Source organism: Numida meleagris, chromosome 6, assembly GCF_002078875.1.
Source record: "Numida meleagris isolate 19003 breed g44 Domestic line chromosome 6, NumMel1.0, whole genome shotgun sequence".
NCBI lineage: Eukaryota > Metazoa > Chordata > Aves > Galliformes > Numididae > Numida > Numida meleagris.
In genome coordinates, this window is record NC_034414.1 from 12,616,679 (window position 1) to 12,630,314 (window position 13,636).

The following is a 13,636-nucleotide window of genomic DNA, read 5'->3' on the forward strand; positions in this document are numbered from 1 at the left end:
TCTCGGAATGAAATTATTATGCCAACCTTGAAAGCCTAATCTAAATTAAGCCCTTGCCGTACAATTTCTACTTCAATTTTCTAGAAGTTCTCATACTACAATTCACGTGCAGCTCAGCCTAAGCAGGACCACGTTCATGTTACTTTAGTTCAGTGCTTCATATACCTGCTTCCTGTTTGGAGCTCTGCAGAAGGCACTGAGGGTGAATCAGGTCTTCGTATTGCAAGAAAGCAGCTCTCCCGATTTTACAGATAAAGCCATCCTGAAGCAGCAAGCTCAGAAAGTCCTGACTTGACAGTGTGTGTCAAGGGAGGGGAGAAAACAAACAAACAAAAATAACCACCACCTTTATAGTTTGAACAGGCATGTTATGTTCATGAAGCACAAGTGCAGGGAGATCCCTGCTGGCAAGATGGTGTAATACATGGGCACTGCTGCAGATGCATCAGGACCTGATGCCACAAAGTTTCTTCCATATCTGTCTGAATGCCAAAAACATTGCACATTTCCCTCACATACAATTCGGCATCAACTTCTTTCTGTTACAGACAGCTCTGCCTCAACCACACGGCACAGGTTGCATGAGAACAGCTGTTTGGTGGGGCAAGACCCAAGGCTCTGTTCCACTAAGTTTATAAAGGATAAAAATTCCAATGTACTTGAATTTGTATTTCGCAGAAGCAAGGCTGATGAACCAACTTCTACAGTTCCTACCACCATGTAAGAGTAGAGGACAGGACCCAGCTGGTTTGCCATTTGTGGAAACCACCCATTTGTTCTACTAGACAGGCATTAGGTAACATCCAACTTAGGCAATCAGGGAAATACTGCATCTCACCCATTCCTTGTAATTACTGAGACCACATTTAACCATCAGCCAACCAATACTGGACACCTGTATATCTGGAGTCAGAAGGAACCAAACACGATTTGAAAAAGAAAAAAGAAAACAACAGATAATGTCTCGGGGTTTTTTTTGTATATTAAACGTCAATCAGAAACCAGCAAGTTTCAGGAGATGCAAACCAGAAAGAACCCTCAACTGCAGTGGGCTACTGTGAAGATATGTACAATATATCTAGGGATGAACTAATTCAGAAAAGCCAGCAAATGGGTGAGGAGGGCATTTACTTCCAGACCATGAGAACGGCCAAGCAAAGACAGCAAGAAATGGTTAAAGTGAGCATCCAATAAAGAACAACATATTTTACAGGACAATGGCAGTATGAAGAGGTGCAGCTTTGCTCCTTACAAAGGACATGTTCAAGACAGTAATGGACATTTCTAGCGGCTCAGAAAACGAATTCAAGCGACACCTGGAATGAAGAAGAGCATACAGATTTCTTTTTTAAAAAAGAAACTTTATTACAAATTTGAAGGTTTAAGAAAATATCCAAAAACTGTCAAAGTAGTATGAAAAATGTTGTCATCCTATTCACAGTTACCAGTTTTCTCCAATAAACACAGCATACAAAAATTGATAGAAACCACTGCAATGCTTTTTGCGAACACAAAGCAGACTTTTTAATTCCAAATCCCACAACTCAGAAGCCGCTGGCAGCCCAAGGAAAAGATTAAGATGTACTTTTTTTGAAAACTTGAAGTTTGGATGAAAAGGCTATACACATATACAGATCCTGTATTTGCCACATGTACGTGTAACGTGGGGCAAACAAAGCATGGCCCAGCACAATACTTCAAAGCCTATAAAAGCCTGGACAGTTGGCTAATGCGTGTACAACAGTATTAAGTTATTCTCTATGCTCTGGCTTCCACTTTCCTTTACCTCCCAAATCTGATGAAGACCAATTGTTTTCCTCTTCAGTTTACAGAAACACACGAAGCTGATGCGCTGCTCACACAGACACAGAAAAGAATGTCAGCTGCACTGCATGCAGGAATGTGAAAATGTAAAGCAGTTAAAAAAGAAAGTAATTAAAAACATGATTCTTAGAAGACCCTGTACACTGAATTCACTGACTGCAAGTGATCTAACACCTTAATTCCTCGGAAAAGCCAGGCTCGCAAGGCATTTCTCATGTCCTTCACAGAGAACTCATAAAACACACGAACAAGGAAAGAACTGTGATAGGTGTTGTCTTCCTAAAATGAAGTACAGATCGCTTTAAAAAAGCAAAAAGTTGGCAAGTATGCCAAGGATTAAACCAAAGCTGTCCTACAACATTAACTCTGGGTAACAGGCTGCCATGGCTGGAAGCTGCAGCACACACCATTGGAAACCACATTCTCAATCCTTTGAAATGCATGGGGCCTGCATGTCACGTGCAGTGCTGCAGCACAAAAGAAGCTTCAATATAAGACACCTAAAGATTCTGAAGGTGCAGGATGAAACATTTGTTACAATACCTGTACAAGGTACTGTTGTAAGAAGAAGAAAAAAAAAAGACTCTTCTCTGTGTAATTTAACTCTGTCTTCATCAGGTGCATGACGGTGCTTAGCCAAAGGACCAAAGGGCATCTGAGATTTCCCATTAATTCATTTTTCTGCTGCCAGCAGCAACTTGGAAAATGCCAGCATCACGTTAGAAATAACTCCGTGCATTTAATTAATTTTGCTGTTTCAATATAAGGTGAAAAGCACAGGATCAAGAGTTATTTACACAACACTATTCTGCACAGGAGCAACAAGAAGTGAACAGTCTTTCATCACCAGAGCAAACAGGATGGAAGATGCAGAACCGAACTTGAAATAATTTCCTTCACCATGCAGACCAGATAATACCTAATTTCATCAGGGCTACATTTCTTAAAAGCCACCTGTTGGCAAGGAAGTTGCCCCATTCTTCCACAGGTACTGAAAAACTGATTCCTGAAACACTGTAACACACAGTCAAAAATCTTCATTCCAAAGAAGGAAAAGTATTTCATGTACACTCTTAGGTGGGGACCTTCAGGCTTGGGAAACGTTTTTCTAGATTTTCAGCAAGCGTTCGATCAGCTTCGCGCAGAACTTCAAGGAAACTCTCCACCTGGAAATACAATTGCAAGCACAGATGCACACAGAACAACAACAAACAAAAAGCCCACTTGCGTGGACTACAACTCTCACGTTAGGTTTAAGAGTCTTTCTACTCCTGTATCTTCCTACCAACAGCAGCCAGCAGGAGCTACTATAAAGAATAACAAAAAAACGTTCTGCAGTAAATGCCTTCCCTCCTCAACTCCACAGCTTCAGTTAGACTAAGATTTGAAACATTACCGCCTTCCCCATGCTGTTATTTTATTGCTTAAAAGTAGCCAAAGAAACGTTTCCTACAAGAAAAGAATCTTATAATTACTCCGTAAGAACGTACAGGACAAATTCCCAGCTGACAGACCTTCATTTCAGCACAGTTTGACTCTTGTATCAGCTGATGATCTACGTAAAGCTCTGGCTGAAGTAAGCCCTAAGAGAGAGAGTGAGGCTGCCTGAAGTGGTACATTACCTGTGCCTGAGCAATTCTGTCCTACCTCTATTCCACGCCTGATTCTGAAAGGCCTTACAACAGCAGCATTTTTTAAGCTATCTTATGCGCTTTGCCACATACTCACTGATGTGAAATAGAGGGGCAAGAGGTTCTGGAACGCACAGGAACACGTCTGTTCGTTTAAATGTCCCTGGTTTAGTCCTTCTAACGTATTTTCCTAGAAAATTAAATGAGAAATGTAACTAGTTACGTCGTGAGCAGCTGTCAAAGAAATAACTCACAGTTGTGTGCACAGTGGCTAAAGGATGTACTTCATTCTCAAAACAAGTGAAACAACCACAAGCAAGCAGAACTTCCAAGGGAGTACCAAACGTTAATACAATAAGGTGTGAAAATTCACACCTTACAAGTCTCTTCTTCTGAATGCTCCCATAATAAACAAGTCCCGCTGGGATGACGTATTTATATAAGGGTTGTTATTCTTGCCTTTTCTGAAATAAACTAGCTTCTTCTAAAGAAATTGGCAACACGTATCTGGAGAGCTTAATATACAGAATCATGGCACACACCTCAGAAAACACGTGTCCCTGCTTTCTGACACACGTTGCAACAGACTTTCTGATCAGTTCTCTAATGAGCTTCCAGCATGTCATTTCTTGCTCTGAAAAATGTCCCATTAGTAATAACACCTTTTCTTCTTACCTATCCTGCAAAAGTTCATTGACTCTTACCTTGGTCAGTTCTTGAAACATATTGGAAAGTAATTCACAACAAATATCCTTCAAAATTTTCAAATGAAAATCTTCCTCCTTTAGTTCGGCCTTCCCACTGTCTTCTTGTTCAGATTCCTTTGAGTTATCAACAGATCTCTTCCCACAGCCCTCCATGTATTGTAAGACACGAATCAAGCTCCCAATCAGAGGCATATCTAATATGAAAGGAACAAAAAAGGGAAAGTCTAAGACTGAATATTTTTCCTAATCCTTTCAAGGAATTAAAATTTTAAGGCAGATGAGAAGATTTTATAGAAAGGCTATAGGAATGTATATTCTGACAGTGTTATGGTTTTTAATCAAAGATCGATTAAAAAAAAAAAAGTGGAACAACTTAAAATCCAAATCATTCTTTACTGCAAGCTAACCTGCATCTATTAAAATTCTACAGTAGCGGTAAGGAATAGAACAAAGTGTCTCTCCGTGGTAACCTAAAGCAAGAGTAATTATTTCTAGAGCCCCGTGAGCAATAATGTAACAAACCCACCTCTGAGTTCCTAAGAGAACAGACTCTTTGTGTGGGCCTGCCTGCAGAAGTGGCAGGGATGGTGAGGATCAGAGCCCTCTGCAACAATTCCCTCATCTCTTTTATCTCTCTGCTGTACAAAACTAGAAGCTAACCTAAGGGCAGCCAGAACTCGCTGGCTGTCAGTCTTAGCACCTTTAAGAGGGAAAAAAAGAAGCTTGTAAATCAAATTTGCATCCTGAGATCCTGATAAACAAGACCGGCAAAACCTCTTTCTGCTATAGATGATTCTGACTCACGTTCCCAAGGAAGCCTTTTAATTCTAAAGACTTCTCGATGGATTGAAAAGTAACGAGTGATAAAATGGATTTACGTACAGAATTTCCCCCTCTTGAGAAAAACATCTAGCAAGATCTCTTATTTTAGCAAAGACAAATTCTGCAATTTTCATGCACTTGGCCAGTGGAGAAAACTGAAGACAATCCACAGAATCTTGTCATACCACAGCTGTTCAGAGGTATCCAGCACCTGAATTTTGAGCTACCTGTGATTTTCAGATTTGCCACTAAGGAGCCGTACTGTATTCAAACATACATCTGAATCCTGTGTTCTGAATTGACCTCTACTAAACAGTAATAAATTCACCATCTTTCACTCCATTGCGTCAATTGTAACGGTATAAAACAGTAAAAAGAACCAAAAAAAAAAAAAAAAGCATGACTTGCTTTTCCTCATCTTGATGTATTCTTGTTCTGTCTGTGAAGCAAATATGGCAGACAGCACGGACAAAATAGAGGCCAATACCGTCTTCTGCTCCTGCACAATGATTGGTGGGTCATCCGGCTGACAGAGCTCATGGCAAATTAGGTCATAAAGTAAGGTCCAGGTCTCTTTTCCTCCATCAGGAGCCTGCACTTGAAAAGGAAACAAAGGGAACCTATCAGATTTAATCTAAGTGCACAAATTATTTTTCTCCTCATTAAACATCTGATGAACTGGAAGTCACTTGCATTCTTAGTCCCATCATACGTAGCAATTCAAGTGTCTTACCAATAGCCTGTATGCCCTCGTCCACCGTAGTTAGGAGCTGCAAGATATGCATATAAACATCAAGTCCTTCCGGACTATCTGAGCTACGTAGAACAAAACAAGAAACAACAGCAAATTAAAGATACGATTACCAAGTTAACACACGGGGTTACAAGCAGTCCCCCCGGCCACAAAACCAAACAGAAATCTCACATACCGGACTTGCTTGGCTGCTTCAAGTATACAAGGCACAATTTTAAAATCTGGAAGTTCTTCAGGGGAGTCATCTGTAGACGGTCCCACAGATTGACAAGTGCCACTTTTAATCCAGTTTAACATTAGCTCTTCATCTAGATCAAATAGTTTGTCCACCACTTCACCCACTTTCACCAGCAATTCAACTGCACAAAAAAGAAGAAACCATAGTCAAGAAAATAAAGAGCAAAAATTAGTTCACAAAACACTGACATACAAAAGTATCCGAATAAATTAAGAGCTGAAATACATCAGTTTCACTCATTATCTCCTAAGGGTTGCTATGCTCACGCTCTTTTTGTGGCATAAATGAGGTGAAAAGCTGGACAAACAGGGACTGTTGGAAAGCCCACTGACACATTACACCCTATCATGGGGGATCAAGTGGGATCTTTCTTCAGCAAAGACTTCAGGTTCCTGAAAAGTCACAACTTCTGCTTCTGAAATAAAACATGACAAGATTTGTCTCCAGACATGCATTTTTTTGGCTAAGCTTATACATGCTAACCTCCATTTCACTCAGGTAGATCTGTGATTTCAGTGGGAATGAGCATGACTTCTGAGTCATTAAAAACAAACAAAAAAAACCCGACATTAAGTTGGCACTTTTCTAATTCTAAAAGCTAAATTATCCGGAGTCCTATACATGCACTTTTCTTATTGGGTTTATACGTGTATATTTATAAATCCTGCAAAGGTGGGACAAGGTTATTTTGGTGTCTTTTGAATTCATGAGGCTTACTTGCAAATAAAGAAATCCCATACTCCCAAATGAAAATATTTGTCTTTGAAATTACATACTGCATCTCTTATTTTTTCTGCAAAACACTAATTTCCAGCACACTTTGGCAACTCACCATTTGTAGAGCTTGACATGATAAAGCAAACACAGTCATAGACTGACGGGCTGTCTCGGATCCTCTCAACCCAAATGTTGGCCACCTCAGGTTGGGAGAGGCAAGTCAACAACAACCTAGACAGAAATTGCCCGTGTAACAGATCAGAAGACAGTTCATTGATCTTAGCTGTACAAGATAAATCCAAAATAATGAGAAAGAAGTGGCAGAAGACAGGAATCTAGCCCACAGAAAATCAATTCCAGAATAAAGTGGAAATGACAGGATGATAGAATGGGAAGACATTAAAATAATGAGCCCACTTGCCAATTTTTTTTTCCCCCGGACCTCAGAACAGAGTAGAATTACACTAATGATACATTAATTTCTGAGATGTCCTACCTGCTTGTTTCCAGGAGAGTTGGAGAGTCCGAATCACACAAACGCTGCAGTAACACTTGCCTTTAAGTAGAAAATCCAAGATAAAAATGTTAAGAAAAAACCTTTTAATGTCTTTTAAAATATATATATTCAAAAGTTAATTTCATAGCTGCAGCAGTGTTCTATGATTAAAAGCAGCTCTTCCAGACTGCACATTCATCATCAGAGCTTCAAGATTGCCACACTTAGAGACTGAAGATGCAAGAGTTTGACAAGTGGCTGTGAAACACAACAGCGAGCGGTGGGCATTTATTTTATCTTCACTGAACACTTTCCAACCAGTTAGGGTTTGTCAAAAACGTGTGAACGAAGGCAGTGCAAGGAAATTTAGTTCCTTTTACAATATACATTTTGTAATTGTGAGAGTCCATAAAAGCAGTACTTATGCAACTGTAAAGTATGCACACACCTACCCGAGATTCTCATCTTTACTAATGGACATGCATATGTCTTGGAAACAGGCCATATTTCCCAGTATCCCCACACAGATTTCCTGAAAAGTCAATGCACAGTATTATGAAATATCTGCAACACAGGTCACAAGTGTATTTCCACAGCACTAATACAAACACAAGAAAGGTTCAAAGCTGCTTTCCAGTTTGATTTCCAAATTCTTAGGACTTACCAAAGTCTAACTAGATACAGATTTTCTAAGGGATGTTGTTAGACTAGACTGAAGTATACAACAAGTTCTGTTCAGATATTTAGCGTAGTTCAGGCGCTTCATAAAAGCAAATATATCCTGAAATAAAAGTTCACTTACATGGTACATATATACTGCTTTGAAGTTAGTCTGGCATTGCTATTATTAAAACAATAAAGTGCCCTAGGGACAAAAATATAATTTCCCCCTCTACAGATAAGTCCCCCTTTAAAAAAAGGCGGAGGGGGTTGTCTTAATACAAGCTTCCAGCAAAGACTATTTTCCGATTGCAAAGATCTTCAAAAAACCAGAAGCAGCACATATTCAAGTGTAGATGCTCACTAGCAGAATGCACACTTCTATAGAGGGGACTGCAAGAGCTCTGAAACACCTGTGAGTGCCTGGCACTAACACAGAACATCCTGAGAATCACTCATCTTCAGCAACTTGGACATCAGCCCTGACCACTCAGTTACCTTCTTTATTAACATTCTCCTACCTCTGCTACCTTGACTTTCTAAATGCTAGGGCACTATGTAACGCAAGCTGCAAGGCAATGACATCAGAACACGGGTGGAAGAAGAAAAATGTATTAAGTACTGGTGATTAACAGTTCTTAACAACTAATATTACTTCTGTAGGTCTGACAAAACAAAATTCTTGACCATTTCTGTTCAGTAATCACAAAGTAAGTTATTAGGAAAAAAAAGGCCCGTCCTTACTGATCTTCTTTTAAATGAGGCATATAACTAAGTTTGATACCATTAATCCTTCATCAGTGATGACATGTATCAGCTTAATCATCACCAAAATAGTTGCTAATTGGACCACATTAAAAACACTGTGCTAAAAAGCATTCTAAAATTACATTTTGTGTTTTCTCCTTGTTCCATAAGCTCCATTCAAAAATGCAGTGGGAGGAAGGAGGTTTTTAGGAATGTCAGCACAGAGCTATCTACTGTCAATATTAACACTATACAGTTTTTTAACAGACCATACTTACAGTCAGACGAGGACACTTGGATTTGGCAAAAACTCCCATAAATATATCAGGGGCATTGAACTCCTGAAGAAACAAAGCAACATCCTGCAGAGAAAACGAATGACATTGCAATTGACATTGACATTGCAATTGAGCAAATGAACCTACCAGTTTCATAATTTCAGAACACAAATCAAACCTTTTCTCACAGATAAAGGACTGAATCAAAGACTCACTACAAGAGATGAGGTATTTACCAACAATTAATACCAACAGCATGCTATACCACCATGCCTGCTTTTCAGTGAGAGAAGATAAGCAAGCCTCCATGGTGATTCAAGATGCCAGTGATACGCCCTACAACAAACCAAGCAGTCACATGTAGTTTCTCTTGTTCTCAACGAAGGGTCAGGCATGCTAAATCAGAATTCAACAAATACTGTTTTCAGGAAGTGATATTATATATATATATATAATATATATATATATATATTATATAAATATATATAAAAGGAATGGGATTACCATTGGCACCTGAACAGAGAATACAAAAGCGGAAATCTCATTTCAGAGAATCATTAAGGTTGGAAAAGAACACTACGATCACTAAGTCCAACCCCAACCCATCCCCCCACCATGCCCACTACCCATGTCCCTCAGTACCACATCTCTACAGTTCCCGAACATCTCCAGGGCCTTCCCAAAACTCCACAGTAGCACCAAAAAGTTGTGTAACATTGCTACTGTAAGTCTTCAGCTAAAGTTTAAAAGACTGTTTATCCATCCAAAATGTACATGCTTACTAGCAAGATGCATTATCACGGCTAGCTGAAAGCATGCCATTTTAGAGACAGCATCAGTATTACCTCTATAAACAAACTGCTACAGATAAAGATGTTACCATTGCCCATCTACTCCAGGCTTCAGATCCACACCTGCAGGTGTGAATAAGCCCTGCCCATCCAGCTGATCCAGTGCACGACCTGAGGTACACCTGGAGGACAGCTTGGGCAGATCACGTTGTTTCTTTTACACCCCCCTACAGTTCTGCTTTATATCTTCAAACAGCAACACAGAGTCCAGAAGCCGGGATTGACAGAAGCCGGGATTGACAGAAGCCTTTTCCATACTGGTGCTGGGCTCAGAAGCACACAAAGCACTTTCTCCAGCTGAAGAAAGCAATGCGTCTCCTCGATGCCAAGCACCGCACCTGCTCTGTTCAGAGACTCCAAGGACGCTGCCAACCGTACCAGAGAGGCAGTACCACCCGAAACACTTTCAGCCCACGCCTCTCCTCAACTCTTTCCCACAAGACTTTAGATTGATAAAACTCGGCAGCGGTAACACAGCAGAAGTCCGACCCCAGCGCCCGGCTCCTACCTCATCCATGGACATATCCCACACTTTGCAGATGTCGTTCTCCATCTCTTCATCCAGCTCCGTCTGCATCTCCTCGGGGTTCACACTGGGCTCGGACTTCTCGGGGCTGATGACCTGGGGGAGGGGGGCGAGGGGGAGGCACACAAAGTGAGCTACGACGAAGAACCGCCAGGAAGCCCTAACAGCGACCTATCTCGCAGTCACAGCGGGAAGAAGGCTCCCGGCCAGGGCAGCGGCCTTAAGCCGGGGCCCGGTCACGGCCCTCAAGCGCTGCCCGCTCCGGGCCCGCCGGCCTCAGCTCTCACACCGCCCCGCCCCAGGCCGCACCTCGATGAGGCGGGTAAGGATGCTGAAGAGCCAGTGCTTGCTGTACACCGTGCTGCCCACCGCATCGCCCTCCTCCTCCGCCTCGCTGGAGGGCGGCGAGGGGTTGCGGTCCATGGCGCCCGACCCCGCCGCCTCACCGGCACCAACAAGGCGGCGGACAGAGCGGCGCCTGCGCGCGTGGCGCCCCACAGCGCCCCCTGGCGGCAGGGGCGCCGAGCCCGCTTCGCCGAACGACGGCCACCGCCCCTCAGCGCCCCCGTCGCACCGCCCCGCGGCCTCGCCTCACCCCCCCGGCCGCCCAGCGGGACCCCCACCCCTCGGCAGCGCCGTTGCCGCGGCGCTCGGAAGGCACTCGAACGCAAATGGAGCACACGGCAGCGAGTTCTGGAAACGCAGCGGTTTCTTTATTGGGCTGCACAAGGGAGGGGTAACGGGAATGGAGTAACTTCAGTATTTGCTGGGAAGGCCTTGGGGCCTGTAGCGGTTGGGATCGCCGCCGCTTCTGCCCCACGCGTTGGCCTCTTGGTCAAGCCGGGTGTCCTCCGCGCCTCTGCCGCTCACACCGCTCTGCCAGTTCTCCCGGGCATCGCTACAAAGAGAGGCTGCCTGAACCGCCGGCACCCCGCTCCCAGCCGCACTCCGGCTCTGTGCCGGTTCCCCCCCTCCCGTTTCCTCTCCTCACGCTTCTGTGGGACTCCTTCCCCTGCCCTCCATTCCCCGTCTGGATCCAAAGCTTCATACGTGTCACACAGGATTTCACTCCCACTAGAACACCTGGCCCCCTAGTAACTCCCTGTTAACAAGACAGATACCGTGCCATTACCTGATCACTTTGGCTATCCAAGCACCACCAGGTCCTCTTCGGGCAGCATCATAATTGCCACGAGCATGGAAATACTTGTCAGCACCAATGTAGTTTGCCTCACGCATGTCCCGGTATGCTCTCCACATATCCCGTGCGCCTGAAGAGAGCAGACACAGGTGACGTTAACTTTAACGTCCCATTCCAGCAGCAGCCAAGCACCATTTCAGCCAGAAGCCCATGGCTGCTGCTGGGACAGAAAGCCCCATGTGTCCCCAGGGCTCCCTAGAGAAACCTCTCTTATCAACCTCTACTAGCTAGGGAAGGAGAGCAAAGCAAAAGAAAAGGGGCTCCTTGAGGAGAACTTCATGGAGCCATGGAGGCTTTGCTTGGCTCTGATGCGGTAACGGCAAGAGAAGTTCTGTCTCAAAGCAAGCTGGCAGTGATGCTTTAGTTCCATAGTGTGCACTAGAGAAGGTACCAGCTTCATTTTGAGTCTTTAGCAGTAGAGTGTTTGAGCACCCAGTTTGTCCACAAAAAGCACTCCATGAGCACGTGCCTATTCCTGCAATCCCTGTGCCTTGTTTGGCTGCAGGGCTGCCCCCAAGCTTGAGCCCAGGCCTGTCATGTTCTTTGTGCTGTGCTTGGAAAGACTCAAGAAACACAGAGGCACTTGTCCACATGGGCCTTTGAATGGGGGCTGAAAGGGCCTGTGGGGGCTGATCAAAGCCCTCTCCCAGCAGCAGAGACCAAGAGGGTCCCTAACGTGGAGCTGCAGACCTCCTTGACTGGAGGACTGCACGTAGCCTATGCTCAGGGATGGGGTCCTAAGAGAAAGACCGGTGGTGATGGAACAACTTACCTCCAGCTGCATCCTTGATAAACCTGAAACCACTGGAGAATGGGTTGTCAGCACTTGCACATACAATAATGGAGAGCAACACGAAGCAGATACAGAGCTTCATGGTTCCCTGCCCGAGCCTGACACGGAGCTGTAAGAAAATTAAGAGAGGTTAGCAGTTCTAGAGCACCTCTTCGAGATATCTGATAGCGTTCATCACACCCATAGCTGTGCCCAGGCAGCTGCAGGAGCAGCCATGCAGCCACGCAGCCACCCCAGAGCTTATGGCCTGCCCAAGAGCTCAACACAGGACTCCTCGACACCAGAGAAATTTGCATTTTAGCATTCTCTGCTGCTTCTTCCATGAGAACAGAGAACTCCCCTCCCATATGCTAAAACATCGGTCCTGTTCCCAAATACCAAAAACAGTGCATGCATCGTATAAATTCAGAGTATCACTCACCACTGCAGAAAGGCAAAGCCAGGACGCCAGGTGAAAGTGAAGCCTGTCTTGTGTGCTTTCAGAGAGGGTATTTATAAGCGACTTAAACCCCCAAAAAGAGGAAATTGGAAAGGATACCCAGGGCTGGGAATTTCCCAGCACCACTCCAGTTTCAACACATAATTATAATATGCCTGCCCCTGTCCTGGCTGGAAGTTCTTGCATCCTGTTACACAATTTTTTTGTAAAGTATACAGTACTTTGCTGCCCACAGGAAATTTGCTCCTCATAGCAAGCAGATTGAGAAACTTCCACAAGGACAGAAATGTTTGAAGTGTTATGGCTGACTTCAGTTTTTTGGCTCTCGTCCTAGAATGAGCTCAGAGGAGAAGCTGCCTGATCATCTGCCTTCACCTTGAAGTACAAAGTCTGTGCCTTTGCACAAGTGTACAAGGGTTTATATGGCCAGGTTTTGGTAGTAGGGGGCTGCATGGATGGCTTCTATGAGCAGCTGCCCCATGTCAGATCAGAGCTAGCTCCAGCTGCTCCAAAAGGAACCTGCCGCTGCGCAAAACTAAACCGTGAGTGACACTGAGTGTGCTTCTGGGACTGAAGGAAGGGAAAAAAAGCTGCACAACATCAGCTGGGAGAGAGTAGTGAGAAATGTGAGAGAAGCAGCCCTGCAGACACTAAAGTCAGGGCAGGAGGAGGGCAGAAGGTGCTCCAGGCACAGATAAAAAGTTCCCTGCAGCCTAGGAGAGGCCCACAGTGGAGCAGGCTGTCCTCCGGCAGCCCATGGAGAGCCCCTGCAGGAGCAGCAGCCCGTGGAGAGGAGCCCACAGTGGGGCAAGAGGGCTGGGGTAGCTGCTGCCTCAGGGGACCCATGCCCCATGGCACCGAGCCATTTTGGAGCAGTGCTTGAAGAGCTGCAGCCTGTGGAAAGCCCATGCAGAATCAGTTCGGGAAGGATGGCATCCTGTGGGAGAGACCC

The 13,636-nt window shown here is 44.3% G+C and overlaps 2 protein-coding genes across 3 annotated transcripts in view; both read right to left on the reverse strand.

Annotated features, from left to right (window-relative positions):
- Positions 1-10,741, reverse strand: part of SAAL1 (serum amyloid A like 1) — an 11,650-nt gene extending 909 nt beyond the window's left edge. Inside the window, exons 1-12 of one of the 2 annotated variants that reach the window (XM_021402204.1) lie at positions 10,561-10,741; positions 10,234-10,347; positions 8,875-8,958; positions 7,642-7,721; positions 7,190-7,249; positions 6,809-6,924; positions 5,914-6,097; positions 5,718-5,800; positions 5,393-5,581; positions 4,160-4,356; positions 3,553-3,645; positions 1,341-2,990 (exon numbers count right to left, since the gene is read on the reverse strand). In XM_021402204.1, the coding sequence (XP_021257879.1) occupies positions 2,898-2,990; positions 3,553-3,645; positions 4,160-4,356; positions 5,393-5,581; positions 5,718-5,800; positions 5,914-6,097; positions 6,809-6,924; positions 7,190-7,249; positions 7,642-7,721; positions 8,875-8,958; positions 10,234-10,347; positions 10,561-10,674 (1,407 nt within the window). In that variant the 5' untranslated portion in view covers positions 10,675-10,741 and the 3' untranslated portion in view covers positions 1,341-2,897. Of the gene's footprint in view, positions 1-1,340; positions 2,991-3,552; positions 3,646-4,159; positions 4,357-5,392; positions 5,582-5,717; positions 5,801-5,913; positions 6,098-6,808; positions 6,925-7,189; positions 7,250-7,641; positions 7,722-8,874; positions 8,959-10,233; positions 10,348-10,560 lie in introns of those variants that run through there. The other variant, XM_021402203.1, reaches the window with a different exon arrangement.
- Positions 10,943-12,851, reverse strand: LOC110401286 (serum amyloid A protein). Its single transcript, XM_021402210.1, has 4 exons — positions 12,667-12,851; positions 12,225-12,354; positions 11,384-11,522; positions 10,943-11,149 (listed from the first exon to the last, which is right to left on the reverse strand). The coding sequence occupies exons 2-4, from the start codon at positions 12,325-12,327 to the stop codon at positions 11,008-11,010; spliced, it is 384 nt and encodes a 127-aa protein (XP_021257885.1). The 5' UTR covers positions 12,328-12,354; positions 12,667-12,851; the 3' UTR covers positions 10,943-11,007.

Bases quoted from the DNA above. Each gene is read 5' to 3' on its own strand.
- LOC110401286 (XM_021402210.1), bottom strand. From the start codon at position 12,327: ATGAAGCTCTGTATCTGCTTCGTGTTGCTCTCCATTATTGTATGTGCA. The intron at 11,523-12,224 runs GTAAGTTGTTCC...TGCTCTCTTCAG, and splicing joins TATCAAGGATGCAGCTGGAG to GCGCACGGGATATGTGGAGA. The intron at 11,150-11,383 runs GTAATGGCACGG...CTCTCTTTGTAG, and splicing joins TGGATAGCCAAAGTGATCAG to CGATGCCCGGGAGAACTGGC.